The sequence below is a fragment of the Lampetra planeri genome, chromosome 11 (assembly GCF_965212315.1).
Source record: "Lampetra planeri chromosome 11, kcLamPlan1.2.h2, whole genome shotgun sequence".
NCBI classification, from domain to species: Eukaryota; Metazoa; Chordata; class Hyperoartia; order Petromyzontiformes; family Petromyzontidae; genus Lampetra; species Lampetra planeri.
In genome coordinates this window covers 7,796,808-7,818,278 of record NC_136117.1, presented here as the reverse complement: position 1 = coordinate 7,818,278, position 21,471 = coordinate 7,796,808, and the positions used below count along the sequence as shown (strand labels likewise).

The 21,471-nt window shown below is 43.0% G+C and overlaps 1 protein-coding gene across 3 annotated transcripts; it reads left to right on the top strand.

The window, feature by feature from the left end:
* The first annotated feature begins 4,254 nt into the window (after positions 1-4,254).
* TUSC2 (tumor suppressor 2, mitochondrial calcium regulator) lies at positions 4,255-21,466 on the top strand. Of its 3 annotated transcripts, XM_078598751.1 has the most exons (4): positions 4,271-4,944; positions 7,255-7,375; positions 15,622-15,714; positions 19,806-21,466. In XM_078598751.1, exons 1-4 carry the CDS (start codon positions 4,700-4,702, stop codon positions 19,854-19,856), a joined length of 510 nt encoding a protein of 169 aa, XP_078454877.1. In that variant the 5' UTR covers positions 4,271-4,699; the 3' UTR covers positions 19,857-21,466. The 3 variants fall into 3 exon arrangements, with proteins under 3 accessions (XP_078454876.1, XP_078454877.1, XP_078454878.1); XM_078598750.1 differs by lacking the exon at positions 19,806-21,466 and having other exon boundaries at positions 4,255-4,944; positions 15,622-15,991; XM_078598752.1 differs by lacking the exons at positions 15,622-15,714; positions 19,806-21,466 and adding an exon at positions 8,661-12,716 and having other exon boundaries at positions 4,424-4,944.
* The last annotated feature ends 5 nt before the right edge of the window (positions 21,467-21,471 follow it).

Sequence of the window (21,471 nt, the reverse complement as noted above, 5' to 3'; positions counted from 1 at the left end):
TAATGAGATCGGTGGGTCATGGCAAGACATCTTTGCACCAATTTTTTGGATCAAATAAATACACGAATAACTATTTCGGCTTAGTTCCATGTCTCTGACGTGATGTTTGACTGTCATCATGAGCATGTTGGTTAATTAAACTGTACAAAGAAGACATATAGGCTGTATTTTTTTCTTGAAGATTTACATATTCCAAATGTGTTAAATTATTTAAATCCTTTAAGAGTTTAGGTAATTACTATGAAACCCTGATTAGGAATCCACTGCAGAAGTCTCTGTTGTGTTTTGAGATTAGGGGCCGTCCATAAATGACGTCACGCGATTTTTGGACGATTTTTACCCCCCCCCCCTCCTCGTCACACGGCGTCAAAAAAAGTCAGACCCCCCTCAAATATGACGTCACAAAGCTCTGCCCCCCCCCCCAAAACCATATTTCCATTTTGAAAATAAAACATGCTCCAAATCGCTTTAAACTATTGTCATTGTAGTGCGTATTTAATGTGGTGCTGCACTCTGATGTCGTAGGAGTGTTGTTATAACAATTAGTGTTGTTATAACAATTCTATATTTATTTAAAGTTGCGCATTTTGATGTGACGTCACATTTCTCAAACACCCCCCCCCCCTCGTCACACATCGTCACAAATGTCTGACCCCCCCCCCAGGTGCGTGACGTCATTTATGGACGGCCCCCTATACCACCGAATACACGTTACAACCCAAAAAACACAAAGGGAAGATGGTTAGGAATCTGTTCCTTATCAGGACACTTTGAAAATTAAGTAATGTTGACTTAAAGCTTTCGTGACTGCAGGAATTAATATTATTTGGGTCTTTCGGTAAAGTCACGTAGATAGGTTCAAATAAATAACGAAAATAACAACACAAGCAGTTGTGTTGAGATCGAAACGTCGTAGTTTTTTGTTATTTTTGTTATTTATTTGAACATATCTAAGTGACTTTACCGAAATATTGAGTCATGTTATTAACCAACTTGTTAAAATTACAAAAAAAAAACATGCAATTGTTTTTGAAAACCCCTTCCCAAATTTCACATTACCCCTTTGTATCTTACATCAACATTATCCATAAAACTAATATCGTAATTTCATGCATACCCACACTTTTGACATGGGGCTACTTTATTTAAACAAGTGTGTTGTCATTTTCATGTGGCCATGGCAGTTTAGCAAGTATGCTCACTTTGTAAATAGCCGATTGTTTTGACTTCCTGTTGAACATGATCGAACGGGTAAAATAAGAGGTCAACCCAGGCTGTGCTGCCCTGAAAGCATTCGTTTCTGAGACAATTGTGCATTGCCACACCACTATATTTGAAGGTGACACTGACTTTTAAAACTGCAAAAATCTATATCTATGGTCTCACATGGTAGAAATAGAAAAAGCTGTTGTATGCTGAGGGATTAAACAGTAAAATAAAATCGAATACTCTGTGAACTGTGCTAAACTTATGAATAGACCAGCCAGTGCAACACCATTTTATGGCAACAAAATATAACTTTTTTAAGTTCATCATCACCAGCCATTGTGCATCCACTGCTACATGAAAGCCTCCCCACGCCATAGAATGCTTCACGAAACGGCAATCCCACAATCCATCTCACTACTGCACACTCTTTCTCTGCAGTGGTCGTCCTCTTAGATACATTCCTGTTTTTTGACTGAAAGTCCATGATTGGACTTTTACATTGCCCATCATCCCTTCAAAAGATGTGTTCTACACAAGCCCATTTACTTACCTTAAACGTCATTGTTATTTTAAATTGCATGTTCTTCTTTATGTATCTCATTTAATTTCGAAGCACGTTATCTCTTCATGCTCTATTGTGCACCGCCCAGATTTTGATAAATTTTCTCTTTCAGCATCCATGTTTGATCCATGTCAGTGGGTAATATGCACTGATATAAAACGTTCACCTTCAGGCACATTGGTTTTTTAAATTTTCATTATCAAATTCAGTTTTCCAAAAGCACGTTATCTTCTGCTTGTTTGCCTTTTTTATATCAACATTTGTATTATCGAGCTTTGATAAGTATTGCCCTAGGAAAAGGCCTACATGTGTTTTCCAGTCGAGTCCCTCCAACAATTATTGTATTTAATTTATCAAACACGTGCAATTCTCCGAATTCTCCGAAAATAAAAACATGCAATATTTTCCAGAGCTTAATTTCTCATTGAATATGTTCCAGGTCACTGATAGACTTGACTAGACACGTGACTAGTAGCCACACCAACAACAAAAGTTATACTGGATGTGGTGTCTCGGTTATCCATTGGGGGAAGTCCATTGGGTAATGGATCACTGTAGGGGCGGCGACCAGAGTTTGATTGCTGTCCACGGCTAACATTGGTAACGAGGGATATTTGAACTCCCCCCCCCCCCCCCACTTTACCAACCCACACTGACCAGCATGGTGACATATAAAACTCCACAATCAATGTGATGTGGGGAGGCCTTCATCCAGCAGTGGATTGACGAGGCAAAAGTCCCTTAAAAATAAGACACGAGTCAAAATGAATGGAGCCAAGAGAAAACAATGACATATATCTTTGGGGTTCTGGGGCCTTGAATAATACTTATTTTAAAAATTAAAGACAAACTATTCAAACGTGTATATATGGATGAAAATTAGAGCAATACAAATTGAGAACATGAAAACATGAATTAGAAAACACAATAAAATCAGTTTCCAAGTGAAAAATTACAGAATCCAACACGAATTTTAAGATCTAGTAAAGCAACGGCAGTTTTTTTACGCGGTGAACCGTGTGCAGATTTAAATTTTCTGAGTCTCATCGGAAGAGCATGCCTTGTAGGGTTCCCATCCCTGGTTTAAGCTTATAAGCCTTTTAAACAGCGGTGCTCAATCCGTGGGTCGCACCTTTTCAGGGGGTGGGTGACAGGCTGTGGCATGGATACCGTGCAAGGTAATTTTGCAATGTCCGCAGGAAACGTCAGCGGCAATGCGGCGACAAAACACACGAATACGCAACACAAAACAAATACCTTTACTAACACCGCATTGACTAGAGGCGTGGACATGTGACCTCTCTGTGTATTGCAGCTTTGGTGACCTGGCAGGAGGTGCTGGGACCACTGGTCTTGATCAGGGGCCGCCATACCAGAATAATTGAGAACCACTGATTATCACGGTTGCTGAACACAGGCTCCATGGTCAAAACAGCCAAGTGGACAGCAACAAACAGCACTAAATATAACGTTGAAAAACTATGGCGGAGAATTGCTAAGTCTCGCAGTGCGAGGGAAGGAGAGAGAGAGAGAGACGCGTTTTGGCCGGCAGTGTGATGGTTGAACACAGTATGGATGAGATGACACAGCCTGGTGAGTAGGTGAGGGGGATGGGTGAGTATGGCTAGGAGAGTATCAAACAGTCATCCTGGCAGACCAAGTCCTCCACGTGGGTGGATCAGAATCAGAATCTTTATTTAGACTGGAGGAATCCAATGAGCTAACAAGCTCTTTTTAGCAGATGTTCAGTATGGGCGGGTCAGCCAATTACAACGGCAAAAATATTATAAAAACTATGGGAGTGCAAAATAGATCAAATGAAAAGCAGGTCACGAAATATACATACATCATGCATTATTACGTATGTATATTTCGTGACGTGGTTTACATTTGATCTATTTTGCACTCCTATAAATAACACATTATTTATGCAAGTCCGATTTATGAAGATTGGGCAAGGCAGCAAAAACAACGAAACAGTCCCTGACCACACCAAGATAACAATCACACAGCAGTGGTCCCTCAATACAAGGCCGTAATTATAATATATATTCAAATATGCTCAAAATTTCCCCCCCAATATATTGCTATACAATAGATTTCTGTTTATATGATTGTGGTTATGGTTGTACTTTATTAATCACTGTCTGCCATTACATACAGTGAAACAAGAAAAGATAAAAAAAAAAGAAAAAACAGAGCAATGTAATACAATACACTATTAGACATTATTGTAAAAAAAAAAAGTCCATCCTATGTGATAGTGATTTTTTTATATTTTAGACAGGAAATTCGTTTTAAAATTTACATTTTTTTTCTGGGGGGGAGGGGGACCCCCAGACCCTCTGGAAGATTTGGTCCCCCCCTAATGTTGACTACATGGCTACGGCCTTGCCTCAATACAACGGATGCATAACGTATGAGTGGCGACCACGGAAGCAGCTTTTGTTGCAGTAGCGACATAGGAGTGTGTCAAGGAGACGACCGGCCACGTGTCAGGGTGAGCCCCAGGGACCGGACCCAGGGTGAGCCCCAGGGACCGGTTCAAGATAATCGTCATCGGTGGTCGTGAGCGGGAATCGAACTCTGGTCTCGGGTCTCATGTGCGCAGCGCGCTAACCGCTGTACCACCACTCCCCCACCACACACAGACCACGCCCTCTGTGGGCGGAGCGTCCTGGAAAGCGCTCCCATTGGTCAAGGCAACGTCACGACCACCACGCCAACAACAACCACCGCCACCGTCGCCACGATCTGCCAAAGCCCTCAACAACAACCACCACCAAGCCCATCATCATCATCAACAACCCCCACCAAACCCATCCACGCCATCGCCACCCACCCACCGGGCCAGCCAGCCAGCCATACCACCACCACCACCATCCACATCACCACCGCCAGCCAAATTAAAACCCACGGGGGTCCTCCATGGGCGGCGAGAATTCGCGCCTGTGGAGGAGCAGTTCACGGGGCCCCAAGAGGCGCTCCGATGGCGGCGTGGACGCGGCCCCCCCGAACGGCACTCGCAAGACGCAGCGATGCAGCCCCGGGGGCCGAGGCTGCTCGGGCTGCTCGACCTGCCGGGCCGAGGCGTCGCAGAGCCCCGGGAGGAGCGTGGCCCAGGCCGGGGTCCGATGCTCGGCTAGGCCGCGTTTGGTGCTCACGAGGCGAAGGTGAGGAAGGCGGGGGGGGGGTGTGAGGCTTGTAGCTTAAGTGATGGATGTGTGACGTTCACTTGAGGTGTTAGCGGTGGGGACATTCGTTTCGGATTGCAACTGGGCCACGGGCGTGATAATGGTGTGTTTGTTTTAAGTGTGCAGAGAAAGGGAGCTGTAATGCCCTGTTTCAACGCCAGCGTTACAGTGCCACAATGACAAGGTGTTTAGAGTACAGCTGCGAACACAGTGAATTCTGTGGAAGGATAGGATACATGTTGTTACATGTGTGTAGGACTGTAGGTGATGGTGGATGGTGTGAATCTGGTTGAAGGGAAATGGTAAACAACTTTGGACGTTTCTGAATTAAATGGTTACCGTCATATAGTACTGGACCCGAGTGAATGACGCTTTAAGGTTTTGTTAGATTCTCTATCGAGTTGTTGGCCTGCGGGCGTTCGGTTACAGGTGGTAGTTAGTGGAAGGTGATGTGAGTTTGAGCGAAGGATGTGGGCAAGCAACTTGGGCGGGTTAGGAGAGAGGCAAAGAGACACGTACGGAGGGACGTGAGAGAGACGCGTGACATGAAATATTCGATGATGCGTGTTGACAGCGAGTGTGCGAATTACTGACGAGGGGTCGATTGTTTGTCTCGAAGCCTTCGTGTGCAGCTCCTTAGCAGAGGGTTCTGTGCATGTTATGGCAAAATGGAGTAAAACAAAACTTGGAGGTTCAGAAAATCAGAATGTGACAAGTCACTTCCTGGGACCTTCCTTGCCAGCATCAAAATATAAGAATTGGTTTTACCCTTTCTTGCAATAAAGACAGGTGTTAAAATACCAAACAAACCTTTTGCAAGGAATCATGTCTGCATTACCCACACATACTTGTGGTGAACATGCTGATAAAAAAGATGCTCTGGTAATAATCTATGCATTGTCTTTGAAATAAAGCTGTCTATCGTGTGGACTAATCAGTTTCAAAGACAATGCAAATTTATTACCAGATCATGTTTTTGTTTGCCTGTTCACCACAATGTGTAGTTAATGCAGACATGATTCCTTGCAAAAGGTTTCTGTTTCGTGTTTTAACGTCTTAGCACACCTGTTTTATTGCCAGAAAGGGTAAAAGCAATTCTTATACATTGCCTCTGTTCTGAGTCCACAATGGCTTTTAACATATGAGTAGGACTGCCATCTCCGCTGTGTGGATGTAATCACGAGAGAGGAAATTAAGTTGGGTGGGACATGCATAGAATGGAGGAGGACATGTTACAGGGCATTGAATGCCAGATGGAAACACAGCAACATGTCGAATACAGTAAGGGGAGATCTTGGAGGTCGTGTTAACAACTGCAAGGTCCCGGCACAGGGAAGAAAGTGATGGCAAGGTTTGGCAATGATGACCTCTTGACCTCAACCTTGTCATCATTAAGGCCACCAGTAGTACCGAATACATGCTGCTTAAGATAATAGCTCTTCGTGGAAATGGCCCTGCTAAAGACGGCGATACAGTACTACAATGTACACGTGTAGTAGTATCACTACCGCAATGTTGCCATGTGAAAGTAATGGTTAAATAAGTAAACTCAATTAATTTAAAGATCGTTCATTAAAATCCGAGTCGGGTTTGGATTTGGCCCATTGTCATCCCTCTGGAATCAAGAGCTCTTCAAATGCACTGTATGAAAGACTATATCTTGTTGACAAGGAAATTATGCCTCTAGCTACAGTATTCAAGTCTGCTGTTAAAGTCTTTTGTAGGCTCAACACCCTCCGCGCCTCCGATTAGCACAATTGGCTACGTACTATGCTAAAGAAGTTCAACATACACACACTTCACCTCGGCTGTCGTTGCTATGGCCCAGCAATACCTCCTGACATCAGCTTTTGTTGCATTGCTTCTCACTTCCTGCTGTTTACACTTTTTCTAAGGAGATCCTGTAATTCACTGCTTTGGAACTTAATCATTCCAGCCTCAAGAACCTTATGGACATTTTGAAATGGATGCGATCTTCTGTGTTGTGTTACTTCCATCATAAAAATGGCCCCTAAAGTGACAATGTAGTTACTGTGCTATGTGTACAGTAATATAGCAGGTTTACCTAATCCAGCCACACACCCATGCTTTACATACACTAATTTACTTACTCACGAATCGAGCCAGTCTCATAACACTTGTTTGGACTGTCTTCATTACACTCTTGTTAAAATGTATATCAGCATTCAAAGCTCACACCAGATAGCAATGCAATGTAGCTTTAATGCCCGTCTTAAAATTGTACTCATTTGCCATTGACCACCGGTGTGCTGTTGTGTAACCACTCAGCTCGATGTACTTTGATGAGGATGGAGACCTGGCACATGAGTTTTACGAGGAGAAGTTGGTGAACAGCAATGGGAAGCGCAGAGCCAAGTTGCTCCGGCTGTGCCAAAATCTCATTCCGCAGGTGAGCAGAATGACTGGCCCATCAAGTCAAGCTTGTGCCTATAAATCCCTCACAGGTGCACCCGGTGACTCGGAGGTCAAATCGTTGAGCTGTTACCACTGAAATCTTGGCTTTGAATCCAGGCAGCTGCCTGTGATTAAACCAAGATCTTGAGCAATAGTAGCGTGTTGATGATCTCAACTCGGTCACCAATGATTGCAAAAAGCAAATACCCATCACGTAATATTTTGTTCTGCAAATAATTTGGCTAAGTTCCAGCTCTAAGAAATAAAATATTGGTCTGGCATACAACTCTCATATGCAGAGTGGGTGGGAATGAACTGCCCTCTACTGCGTGAACCAGAAGTCACTTGAGATCTTTAATACATCTCATGACATGGATAAAATTAATTTTAAAAATAACAAGACATTTAATCCCACACATAATCGGATTAGTACTCCTAACACTCTTCAAGTACCTGGGTAACCTCGTACACAATGCGATCGCCACTGAATCAGCGTTCATGAGATGAGTAGTTCAATTCCAGCATCTGGATAGTACTTTCAGCTGGCCTTCAATAGAATGTTGTCTTGTTAAAGTTGGACATTAAAGAAACAGCCAAGTTAGTAACAGAGTTTCGATTAAAAAGCAAAATAAATAATTAAACATATTTTAATGACGATTGTGTACATTTTTATTTGGTGAGTTACTTCCTGTTCTCCAAAGCAAAATTATTTCTCAACAGCCCACGACCAACACTGTCCTGTGTTTGTTTTTCATATAAGCATCCTGATTTGAGCAGTCTGTGGCTGGATGGAATTTGTCACGTGTAACCTATATCTCGTCATTCACCGCATAGTAAATACATTTTGGCAAAACTATGAAGAGCTAACAACTATTATTGAGTTTGTGAGTGGAATACTTATTTTGGATAGCTGTATACATTTTTACCTGTTCTATTTATTTTTCTATATAATGTTACAATCAAAGCGCACATACTTGAAGTAAGTACATTAAAAATCGAGTAGGTGATAATTTGCAAGAAAAAATCATTGTTATTGTTGTAAGTCCAACCCTTGACTTGGAAACTGTCTCTACATACCCTACAAAAATAACCTTTATTGTTAAATGAGATAAATGATGGTTCTTTTGAAGAGGGATAATGAATGGGCTCTTGCCTTGATTAAACAAATGTAATTGCGTTTGGCAAAGTACTCTATTTTGGTCACGCCTTTTCATAATGCAAGCTCTGCTGTGTGCGTGTGTCTGTGTATGTTTGTGTGAAACACGTGCACTTTCTGACAGGGCATGGTGCGGTTGGATCACCCACGCATCCATGTGGACTTCCCAGTGGTGATTTGTGATGCCCGCCCCGATTGTAACCAAAGAGGAGACTAAAGGACGTGGCATTACAACACAAGCCATTCATTTGAGGCCACCATGCCTGGGATTCAGTTAACATGACATTTTAGGATATTTTATTTACAAAACGTCTAACTTTAGATTAATTTTCCAGTCATAACTATTATCACAACTAAACAAAGACACTCTGTGCGGTCAAGAGCATAGATAAGTGGTCTTGAATAGTTTGTTGCAAGGCACGTATAATCTTACTGGAAATTGCAATGTGTCACTTTCATAATAGTCACATAGCAAATGTTTTCACAACTTTAAGGGAGCATGCCAATGCGTCCTTTTAACTGAAACCTACGGCTGTGGAGTGGCTTTTGCATCACTTTCCACGTGATTCAGCCACCTTGATGCCCTGCCGCCATACATCAGAACGTTCAGGCCATTTCATCATCGCGGAGCGAGTAAAAGGAAGTGAGTCCCAGCCACTTGGTGACACATATAGCCTACCCTTTGTATCCCTTTCAGAAATTGAGAGAGGTCTACCCCAAGCAAACGCAGATGAACCAGAGAGTAGACACAACTTGCAGGTGTGAAGGCGAACTAGTGTGCATATATATCTGCCAAACGCGAAGTTGGCTACATTCGATGCGAAAGAAGTTCAACATACAGACGTATGGCAGGGGGTAAAGGTACTGGCCGCACCCACCTGAATTTTGACAGTCATCTACTCTAGGGTGGTACTCGTGCCAACTTCTCGTGCAGATTCCCCAGATGGATTACAGGGCCATCGGTGTTACTGTGTCGTCTTGCTTAACTTTGCGTGTACAGGTGGTAGAAAACATGCATTCAAAATGCAGTCTGTGGTGAAGCATAGTCGTGGTATATGTTATGGAAATGCTATGAAAGATTGCCCTTGCTCTCATGTGATCAGTGCAGAATAGTTAATGCATTCGATTATGATGGTCGTGGCGAGCGTTGATGCACTATTTAGTGTTCCCGCCACTCGAATGTGATCGCCTGCGATGTCGGTGTGACATCCAGGTGTTTTGCAGGCAGAGGGCGCTGTTGTACCATTATTTCAGTTCATAACATCGCAAGGTTAAATGCATATACGTAGTAAGTGTTGACGAGCAGTGAAAATTGTGTCCACTCTGCAATATGGTGTACAGTTTGTTATACTTTAAGCAGAGCATAAGAGTGAAGGGAGATACATGGCACTAGGGAGATATGTTAAATGGTTTTAGCAGGTCGGTTAGCTTCGTGTTCGATAACACCACTTAGGCAATGCACAAGACGTCAACAAATTGATTAATTTCCCGTTGCCCTGGCGTTAATATCAGTGGAATATCGAATTATGCCGCTGTCTTTGCATTACACGTGAAAGATCTTGACATTCACAATATGAATACGGGTATTGTAACTAGAAATCCCAATTGTTTTTAATTGCTTGAAACTAAATTCAAAGCAGTTAATATGTTTTTCTAAGTCAATCCTATATACCCATGCCCCCTTTGACAGGGATATAGAGCGGATGGAAACCTTGAGTGAAAAACATGTATTTATTGTAGGTTTGGAAGTTGCACTTACTTTAGACATTGTCTAAATTATTTATTTTCTCCGATAACTCGAAGTGTGGCATTCGGCCACTTTAATGTGGCCTACGTTAAAGTGAGCGGTCTATTCCTGAACTAATGTTACCAGCTATTGGCAAAGCTTCATATTTGAAAGTTTATGGGAAGGACTGTTTTCAAGCAAAGGTCCCCCTGTTGTATGAATCCAACACAATTTGTTTTGGAACCACATGCAACGAATTAACTTTGCTTTAAAAAATCCAACATGCGTCAACAATGTTGAGATATCTGTTTCTTTTTACTATTGCTACTGGATTAAAGGGAGTCACTCTGTGTTTTTGTATCTGTGAAAAGCTTTTCCGCCTTGTAAAATGTAACACTTGCAGACGGTGGGCCACTGTGAGCCTTGATCACTCGCAGTTTGATTGCTACAGCTCCGGCGCCGTGAATATCTTAAGTAATTAGTCCATATTTTCGTAATTTTAGTTTTGTCACTTATGAACGGCAAGACTGCAATATTGAGTCGAGCAGGTAAAATGACCAATGCCAATAACCAATTGATCCGGAAATGCACCCCATCTTGTGGCATCTCAGCAGTGAAGGAGGGTTGAACCTGGATTGTGCTGGAATGGGAGACACCCATGCGCAAAAACAAATTTCACTGGCCGCGAGGCTACATTGTGGGCAAAATCAATTGTTCTACCGTACTTCTATGCTCCCACTTCTGTGCTCCTCGCCTTCGCCAACCCCCAATGACGAACGTGCTGAAGTATGGTCATATAACCCCTACGACCCACACGATAAATCCGGGAGTCGATTGCCACAATGGGCTGACATACAAACCGACCAATATTTCAACTGGATTCCATTGGTGTCGGAGTATAAAATGATACCATTCTGCAGTTGTATAATTGGCGTTTTACTTTTCCAGATAGCCAATTGATATAGTTAGGACTCTTATAGGATACTCCCCATTTGGCTTTAGTTTCTAAAATTTTCTTTTCTGAGATTTCTTAACTGACGTGAATGTTAATTCAACCACACCAAGTTGTCGAGCCGCATACTCTAAAGTCACCCATCGCTGCCCAGTTTCACGGGAGGGTGTTGTGGACCAACGAAGCCTTCACACCAACACTTCAGCCACATGCGTCTCTTTTGAGCCTAACTTGCATACGCCTAAATGATAAAAGTACAGTACAGAGGTATTATCTAGGAAATGTATTTAAATGTACTTGCAGAGTACGCTAAACCATATTTAAATTTTCGCCAGAGAAATTTAAATTCCTTTGGGCTGGTTAACATTTGGCACATTTTTCCAGAACACAACAGTTTAGTTTAATTTCCATACAGAAACACTGGATTGGATACAAAAGGTTTTTGTAAGCCAGTTAACATTCTTCCCTGGGTGGGCACTGTTGGGGCAAACGGGTTGCCTTTTGGTGATGTAATGCTCCCCTTTCCCACTTAAACACAATGTGTATTAAACTCTTATCACACCTTCACGAGTGCTCTTTGTTGCTGGCTGCTAAACGTTTTGGCCGTGTGCTCAGCGACAGTGATGTTAACAAAGGCTCCCACGAAAATGAGGTCACCCAATTTCTATATTTTTTTGTGAGAAGTGTATTATTCAAGAGTTATCTGCCTGAGACCTGGGCTGTGAGAGTCCTTTAAATTGTACGGTGTGCAGGTTATTGTGGTAATGTATTTTTTATTTAGTGGCAATTATTCACAAGACAATCCAGTCAACTTCAGCTGTACTATGCCTACTTTGCTGTGCCATATTATGGTAAAGCTCAGTTTTGTTCGGCCATCTTCATTTAACGTGTGTTCGCTAAGTAAAATTGTGCATATTGACCAAGCTAGTTTTAAGAGTTTCATAAGCTGCTGCATTCAAAGGTTAGCCAGTCGGGTCAATCGTTCCGTTTTAAACAGTGGAGGCAATCCTTATTTTGGCAACTTGAGCACTTCCGCTCACCTCATCAAAGACGTTTCTAAATTGAAAAATTATTTCTCTAGAACTGCTTTTTGCGTCTTGTTTTTTTTCCTCCTTCCCCCGCACCTCCGATTAACACGGTTGGCTGCGTACGGTGTGAAGAAAGTTCAACATAGAGTAACAAAGCTTTCACAATCTCGGCGCCTGCATTTGTGCGTTGTATTTGTGCACACGCGTGTTCATGCGCGTGCGTTTACATGCGGTATATGTGTGAAGTTTGTAACGTAAGCTGTCCCAAATTGCGAGGGACCTTAACTCCTTGAATCATATGTTTTATGTATGAACAGGGTGACTTGATGTACTTATTAAATTATCTAGACTTAAATTGTAATGGTAATAGCCGCAAAACTGAGAAATACAAATACAATTGTGTTGTACTGCTTTATTCTTTGTGCTGTAGGTGGGGTAATGTATTAATTTTAAGAATAAACTGTTTTGTGTTCATTCTGTTGTAAATGTGATCGTTTACAATGACTGTTTGTGTGTTTTAGATTAAATGTATAAATTTCACATTTAACTACACTCCAGTGTATATGACTGCTGCTAAATCGTACAATTGGAGCCTTGTTACAACAAACTCAATTCATAGAAATGAACGTGTGTATATGTAACCACACCCAGTGGCCAATGAACAAAATAGATTACGTTGGAATATAGTGGGAGACCATCTGTAACGAATTATAAGGTTACGTTTAATTTTTTTGAATGCTAGAGTAGACAACAAAGAAAGTGCTTTTCTGATTCTGCAGTTTATTGTATTATGTACCTAGAAGATTTGAGAGCCATAGATTAGTATTTAACTCTATCACCGAGTTACCATCCAATTATATACATAATGCCCCATGGCTGACATCACATGGGGATGCCTTCATCGAGCAGTGGAATTACAAAGAGCTGTAAGAGCAGCAGCATACGTTTGTTTCATCTGGCAATTAGTCTTTAGGTGGCTGGATATTCAGATGACCAGAATGTTCACCATTGAGCCGGCTTATTGGAGCTGATGGGTCACTTCAATTTTCCTCTCCTAAGGTCAGTGTTGAACTATTCACGAGAATAGGCACATCGACAGGACAGAAGCACAGTTCACAGACACGCACTCGCTGTCAAATACAACAATTCAAAGCTTATACACAATTGGATCGTCGTTGAATTGTGCATACATTGTACAATGTTCGACGCATGTACAGCAGTGACCTTATCATTAGTGTAGCGTGCAAGAAACCTGTAAACTTTGCCCAAAGTGTTTTTGTTTGTCGGCTGTTTTCACTGTGCCCTTGTGCTTACAGAACAAAACAAACTTATATTTATAGTGGCAGGCTGTGCCTAATGTACGTCTCATCCTGCATTCCCATGCAAATGAAAACAAGCAGCAATTAAATCTGCCCTGGGGAAATACAAATATGACGCCGACCAGACGAGTTTTTCTTGGCATTGCTGGTACACTGATGAACAAAATCAAAACCATCTTCTTTGATTTTCAGTAAATTAGGAAATCCTGCTTGCGCACGAAACATTCTGTGGTGGAGTTGGTGTGGGGAAGACGTTTGTCAAAACAAAACTCGAATGCCGATTGTATTTTACCAGGAAATTGTCATTAGCAGGACAGTGCGGTGTAATTTCGCTTCCGTGACCCACTGGGGACTGAGGTCTGGGCGGGTATGTGAACATCGGCACGGTGACCCAGATGTCTTGGGACCCCCATTTAATTCTCTAAACGCTAATACTGTTGCTGTATGCCAACGGGTGTGGAAACAGAAATGAATAAGCAAAAGTAATAAATTAACCCGTAAAAACAAAGTTTTTCACTATAAATCCTTTATATGCGTGGCGGCTAGAGTCCTCTCGTCCTCTGGCTTGAGATGGCTGCCACCTATGGGTCAGATGATTGTTTGCCACCATTAAGCAATTGGTAATTACATATAAAAAAAAAATCCTAAAAAGTGTAAAATTTTGGAATTTTTTTTCACGAAAATCAATTGTCACGCACAACGAGTCTGTGTGCAAAATGCCAGCTCGATTGGATCACGGGAAGTGGGTAAAAAAACGACCGAAAGATTTGCACGGTCGTAAGCGCGCAAGCAAGCAAGTGAACTTAATATAAAGGATTTTAAAATGTCAGGGGTCAATTATTTGGGGGGTCACAGGACATCTGGTAAAACCCTGTCGAGTAAATAAGTTACACCAGTTTAACCCGTAGGATTTCGCCACCAATATCGATAATATAGGTAATTTTGGGTTAGATTTACGTAAATATAAATGTGTCGTTAAACCCACCACCACCCGACACAGCCGGTTACGGTTAGTAAGGTTTGCCACGTAAACAAAACACGCCAATCCGTTACTATTTCAGCACACCGGTGTGTTGGAGAGTAAACCCACATTTACAATTCGATTCATAGTACGACGTTTCGCCGGTAGTTATACCACCATGCACAAATAGGTTACTGGACAACAAAACAAGTGTGCAGCCTGTTTTAAACCACGAGAACGTGCCTCACTGTGCTATAGAAAGGGAGCGTACATGAGATTAATAATGCACGTAACTGTGAAATGTAAACATCTACTGCATAAACATTGACGGCTACACCGAGCACACAAACTGCGCTTGGTCTGGGCCAAGGGTTCCAGAGCCCCGCATGCGGCCCTTTAAACGCACTGGCTTCGTGGCGTTATTAATTCGGGTTAAGGAGCTTCGTCTCGGATTCACCACGTGCATTGCGGCTCTTTAAATATTGAGGGTGGCTTTTCTTTTTTTACCGAGTTAAAAAATAAAAATGCCTGCTCTTGTTATTTTGGTTGCCAACCGCCCTAATTTTTGGGCGGTTAATTGGTTCGTGTGGATTAATGACGTCCGGATATTCGACGTCATTTATATAGGAAATGTAATCATGGGGAGCTTTTAATTTGACACATTAAACCTCAGAAGTTGCGAAAAGTCCTCTTGAGGAATCAACGCACTCGCTTAAATTGATTCCATCAGGGGTAACCCCAGTTTGAATTGCCTATTAGGCGCCCGTGACGTTTAATCACACACGTATTCTGAACGCGCACACCATTTGCTGGCTGCTTGCGTCCTCGTGCTAAAGTAGACACTCGCTAATTTCCTGAACACCCCTGCAATTGTAATGTTAACAGACTTCGCATCGCACATGCCTCTAAGTTTAAACAAGTGTTAACACGTGTGCTCTCGCCATAACATTAAAAAAAATCCCTTCCAAAGGGCATTCCCTCTTCAGAATGTCTATTCCACGCTCACCCCTATACTCCTTTCACAAATGTGGATGCTTGTCATTCAAGCAGGGCCTCTGTTTTTTCCATTGTCTCCACGCCGTTTAATGTTGTCTCAAAGGCTGAAAGAGATCCGGACATGAAAGACCTTGGGTTGCACGTGTTCCATATTCCACCAATGGAAGAAACCACGAACACCCTTTTGGGAAAACAGGTCTCTCATTCTACATTACTGAATGGCATAAAACACGCTGAACTGTGTATATGTTGCCTAATTGTTACTGCACTATCGCACGTACAATCGTTTGGTTGGCATGTAGGTGAAAGTGAAACTGTAGCCCTGCAGTTAATTATTTGCTCGTGCCATCAGCTGACAGATGTCTTTACCAGGTTGGCTCTAGAGTGCTCCTTCAGATGGTACTTGGCCTACTCTTCCACGCCGGTAGAATCCCATAACTTTACCCCACCGCACGCGACCTGCCAATGAACTGACAGGGTTCTAGATTTGAAGCTTTCGTGACTGCAAGGAATCATCTTCTTAGGTTTTTTCGGTAAAGTCACGTAGAAAGTAAAATAAAATAAAAACAAAAATCACGACGTTTCGGGGGCAACACAAGTCTCCGTCATCAGGTGGGACCGTCACAGCCAGATTAGCTGTATCAACACTTGATACAGCTAATCTGGCTGTGACGGTCCCACCTGATGACGGAGACTTGTGTTGCCCCCGAAACGTCGTGATTTTTGTTTTTATTTTGTTTTTATTTTATTTTACTTTCTACGTGACTTTACCGAAAAAACCTAAGAAGAGAACTGACAGGGGCCACGGTGGCGAGATGTTAACTACCTCGCCTGGTATACAGGAGGTCGTGGGTTCGATCCCTACCCTGCCGCCTGCTGTATATTTTAGAGTTTGCATGTTCTCCGGTTTTTCCCTTCAAATTTAAAATCAACATGCGTTTATTAGAGTATTTGGTTGCTATAAATGCCCAGGCGATAAGCCACTTGGTTGAGCTTTCACTTGTGGCCAGGTCGTTTCTGAAAAAGAGCTACATAGCTCAGTTTGGCCTTAGCTGGTAAAATAACAAAGTGTTCCGTTTGGCAAAACTGTGATGTCCTCACACTGTTGGGTGGACAGAGGCGGTGGGAGATTTAAGAAACGCGCCGCTGTTTCAACTTCCAGAGCGGGAAGTGGGACGGGCAACCTCTGGATTGCAAGTCCAGCGTGCTGACAACCATTGCAGCAGTGGTCACAATGAAAGCGGACGGCGACGGAATCACCGATCTTGCTGATATTAGCCAATCAAATGAAGCGGGGGAAGGTTGTCACATCATTGCTCAAGCCACCGAGCGATTAGCCCGCAAATTACAATCAACCCGGTATTTTTTATGTTTGTTTTATTGTGTCGACTGGAGCAGAATCCATACAATTTAATCGCGATGAACAATCCACAGTACCATACATGGGCAAATCTGTGATGGGCGATTTTGTCGTATTCCAAGCACGTTCAGGCACACGCTAAACAAATACCGCAACGCTCGTTTTTCTTTGCAAAACATTTTTATTGCGTTTTATTAGAAACAGTGCAAAGGCCTGCTGCACGCTTTATTTTCACAGGTGGCACCGTTAAAAGTTTGTCCTTTAGTGCGCGTGCCATACACTTCTCAACAACGCAAGTTCAATACAAAAAAAACGCACTTCCTTCGTTATAAATAGGCTTTGGTCAAGGAGGGGGTCGGGGGGGTGAGACGCATTTGTGAGCAACAGAAAGAACAAGGGACAAACATATACAAATACAGTAACTTATTACAAAATAATACCAATATAGAATTCCTTGGAAACAGCAATAACATTGTTCCCCAATTGCCTCTACGTTTAAAGATTTTTTTTTCCATCTAGTACCATTTATTTATATATACTGTTCAACAGTAAACATTACCTACGGGGATTATTTTAATCGCTCTATATACACGCTCGATATATGTTAACTTGGATGCAGCAATGACAGGTTCAATTAAGGGCCATCGTAAAAACCAAATCCATGCGAGTGTAAAAGCGAGACCGACGTGAATTCCAAACGATTCATGGTTGCGAAGGGTCACCTCTCAAGTCGTCATTTATAATCTCAATGTATTCACTTAAAATCATTCCAATTTAATGAATAACACTCGCATGTGATTGGCCACACGCCCCTCCAACACGGCCACCACTTTATTTTAAAGTGGCACCAACTGCGGCGTCACTTAAAGCCAAAGTTAAAACAGTGCAACTCTTGTTTACCACTTTGTTTACAACAAAAAATACACCAGTGCAATCAGGAAATTGTAACTGGCAACATCTGCAAGAAGACTGTGGTAGCCAAAATGTTGTAATTTAAAGTACAGTGTTATGTTCATTTTTAGAAGAATGATCGCCCGCCCGCAGTTTCACTCAAGTCTAAACAACATCAACGTTTGCTGGAGAGAGCCATTGCAGGCCGGCGTCACGGTCACATGTATTTTACTTTTATTAATTTTTTACCTACGTGACTTTACCGAACGAAAAAACCTATGAATATGTGGAGAATCACCAAATATTCGTGAAACACCACATGGGCCCCTACACCCACTGCTCGATGGGACATGGGCCCAGGAACCTGGGACCCCCACCCATATAACGGAGATTAGCGGAGCCTTATATCCCAAACGTCACGCCGTGGCATGCAGCACTCAACGTCAGGGATGATAATAATATGGTCGCTGCTGGGATGGCCACGTGTTATTTGCGTCGCGGCCATCAAATGCCTGCCACGGAACAGATAAGTGCAACGCACGCGGCCAAGCTGCCCAACACCGACTTTGCCCAAATAAGCCTTTGCCTTCCACGCGGTGACTTATTGCATGTACATATAAGGCACTGGAGTGGGGCTTCTTGCATGGGCCCCCCCCCACTCACTGCCGTGCATTGCTGCCCAGCTGTCAACCCCCCCCCCCGCCGGCCTCGCCTCCACGTGTCCCCTCTCACATGGGCCCCAAGCCAAAAACGACGTGAAAGCCACCTCTGTACGGCTTGGCAAGCAGTGCAAGCCGTGGGGCCTCTCTTTAAGAGAGAATGCATTGAAATTGGGCACCGAATGCTGCTCAGAGTCCACTCCCCCCCCACCAACTATGCCATGACCGCACTTGCCTCCTGCTTCCGAGAACTGCGGACTAATGGACGCAACTTCGTTTGCAAATTGAATGAAAGGGTGTTGGCTCTTGACAGTTTGATTGATTTAATTGGCCCTGGAGCTTTTAAACACCCAAGTGAACCGAACGCTGGCATATTTTACCGAAAAAACACTTATTGATTTGTCAGAAAAATGATAATTGTACACAACTGTACGAGTTTAAATCGCGTTTCTCAGCATTACTAAATTCAGGCAATGTGTTGCCACATTCTCCCCCCACTTATTTTTTCTGACGAGCTATTCTTTTATAATTCACTCAATAGTCGTAGCCTTTGCTCTCTGACAACTCGTGCACTTAAAATCGAGAATTGTAAATGTGGGTCTTCGTAAAACATTCGTGTAAATGTTTTTACTTTAAATATAATATTTGCTTAGAGACGCGGTGAATAGGAGAGCCAGAGAATTAAGGCGTCACTTTTGATTGCAATTCTTTCTACAGCGGGGATGTGCCCATTTGCTACAACAAAACAAAAATCATGCTACGTTACTATAAACCAACACCCTATAAATAATATTCACCTATGTAACGCATTGCATACATTACTGGATATTTATGTATAGACTGTGCCGAACACATTATTCACACCCTGCATGCTACCGCGCCCTATAAAGTTTGATTGGTCTCCTTGCAAAAATGAATCTCGATAATTTTGCTAAATATTAGCGTGGGTGAACTGTCACGAATTAGGCTTATAAACAATGATCAATCTCAATATTTTTGTAGGAATCGGCTATCAGAATGCCTACATAGAGATCGCACCTCCAATTAGTATGGTTGGCTACATATGGTTCAAAAGAAGTTCAACATACTTACATGCCTAAAAGATCAAACAGGATTTTTTGTGTTATTGTAACATGACCATACATTCTAATGGGTGTCTGCACCAATGTAATGCCTAATGAATAAAGAACCTAAGAACGTTAGATGCGGATAATGTAATTTCCAGGCCAATTAAACACCAAGATCTCAATTACCCCTCGTGTCGACCCCTCATTAACCCTCACATTATCACCAGCCACGACTCCTTCCCACCGTTCGCAGCTAATGCTGATAAATACATGTGCAATTAATCATCTGTAACCCCCCACCCTCCCCCAGGGAAGAGCCTACGAGAGAGCCTTCAATGCATCGCAAGTATTGCCGCCTTGAATGAACCAAACGTCCAGACGACAACACACAAGCAACAAAAAACGCCTCCATCCTTTGAGTCACTCAAGTTTGTGAGAGACACAAAACGACACTGGGGGGCTGCCGCTGCGGCCACCGCCACCCACGAATTTTGTTTCTGCGAGTTTTTGTTCACTCGATTTTCTTCATCGGTTTCGTTTGTTAGAGCACGATGTGGCGGCAACTGCTCGTCAGATAGGTGATCACCGTGCCCATGGAGAGCAGGTTTGTGTGGGCCACAGGAGGCAGTACAGCAAACGTCCATTGCTGTTCTGTACTCCGCCCACCTTCACATAACTCTGCACTGTCCGGCGTGGTGAAGTATGGTCAAACGATCCACACCGCTATGTGGGGGAGGCCATCATCCAGTAGTGGATGGATCGTGGCCGATGATGGTCATAACCAATGACGATGAACAACATTGGCGCTGCCGCAGATTTCTAATCCCCGTGATTAATGATAAAACTGCTGCTGGCAACAGCTTAAATGGTCGCGTTTAAAACCTCATTCGCCGCATCGCCACGTGTCAAGGTTGGTCAGCTTGCAACGGGGGCTCCGACGTAACATTAACCGCGGCGGCTGTCAGCTTGACAGGTGAACGCCCACGCGGCGCGTTCGTAAAGTAAAATAAAACATTATTCCATTCCCCAGAGCCTTTAACAACTGTACGAACATGGGGGGGTTAGGGGGGGCATTTCAGACATTCACCAGGCCACTCCCCGACAGCCGCCCGTCCACTTGCTCGCTCGCCAACCTCGACGTGAACATGTATAAACATTGCTGCTCAAGCCTTGCCATACGATACACGAAGAGCACGAGACAGACAGAACAGGCATTGACATTCACTGTGCACAGAGTTCCACCTGTTCAGATTTTGGCAACGCTTACTCCAATTTGGGCAATCGTTGTCACGCATCGGGTCAAGCTTTCTTAGCGAATCATTTTTCAACAATTGTTGTTTAGCCACTCAAAAGCTGAAAATGTGGAACACCCAACACGGACATGCACATTTTCAGAACATATTTCAAAAACTCAAGTTACATTTTCAATTGATTGCAAAGTGGCTTGGCACTTAAAGCAGAATTAAATTCACTAACAGCCCAATAGTTGCTGCTTATAAAACAGCCTATTACCAAAACTACTCGTATTTACTTCTCATTTACAGTTGTATCCGTTTACTGAACTGTATTACTTATTTAAATACCATATTAACTTATATCGACCTACGGGGAGAAGAATTCCCCTCGCGCATGCAAGATTAAGGTGAATAAACCTCCCGGCTACCGCGTGTGTGCGTGCGCTTGTCTATGGCAGAGACAACACTCGTTCCAACCCCAGTAGTGTCGTCAATAGCCCTTGTGATCTAGCAGGCTGGTCCCTCCCCAAGCCCTTCCACTCCTCACTTCTAAGACCTAAATTTTTTCCTACCGACTTAATCTAAGCAGTCTCGAAACCTGCCACGCAAATGAGTTCATCAGAACCAGCGTAGAACACCTTGTCGTATTGCACATCCATAACATTCCTTTTGTTTATATAATCTGTTCATATTTTTCTACAATCCCACTTATAGCCACTTTTAGCACAAAACTTTCTGCCA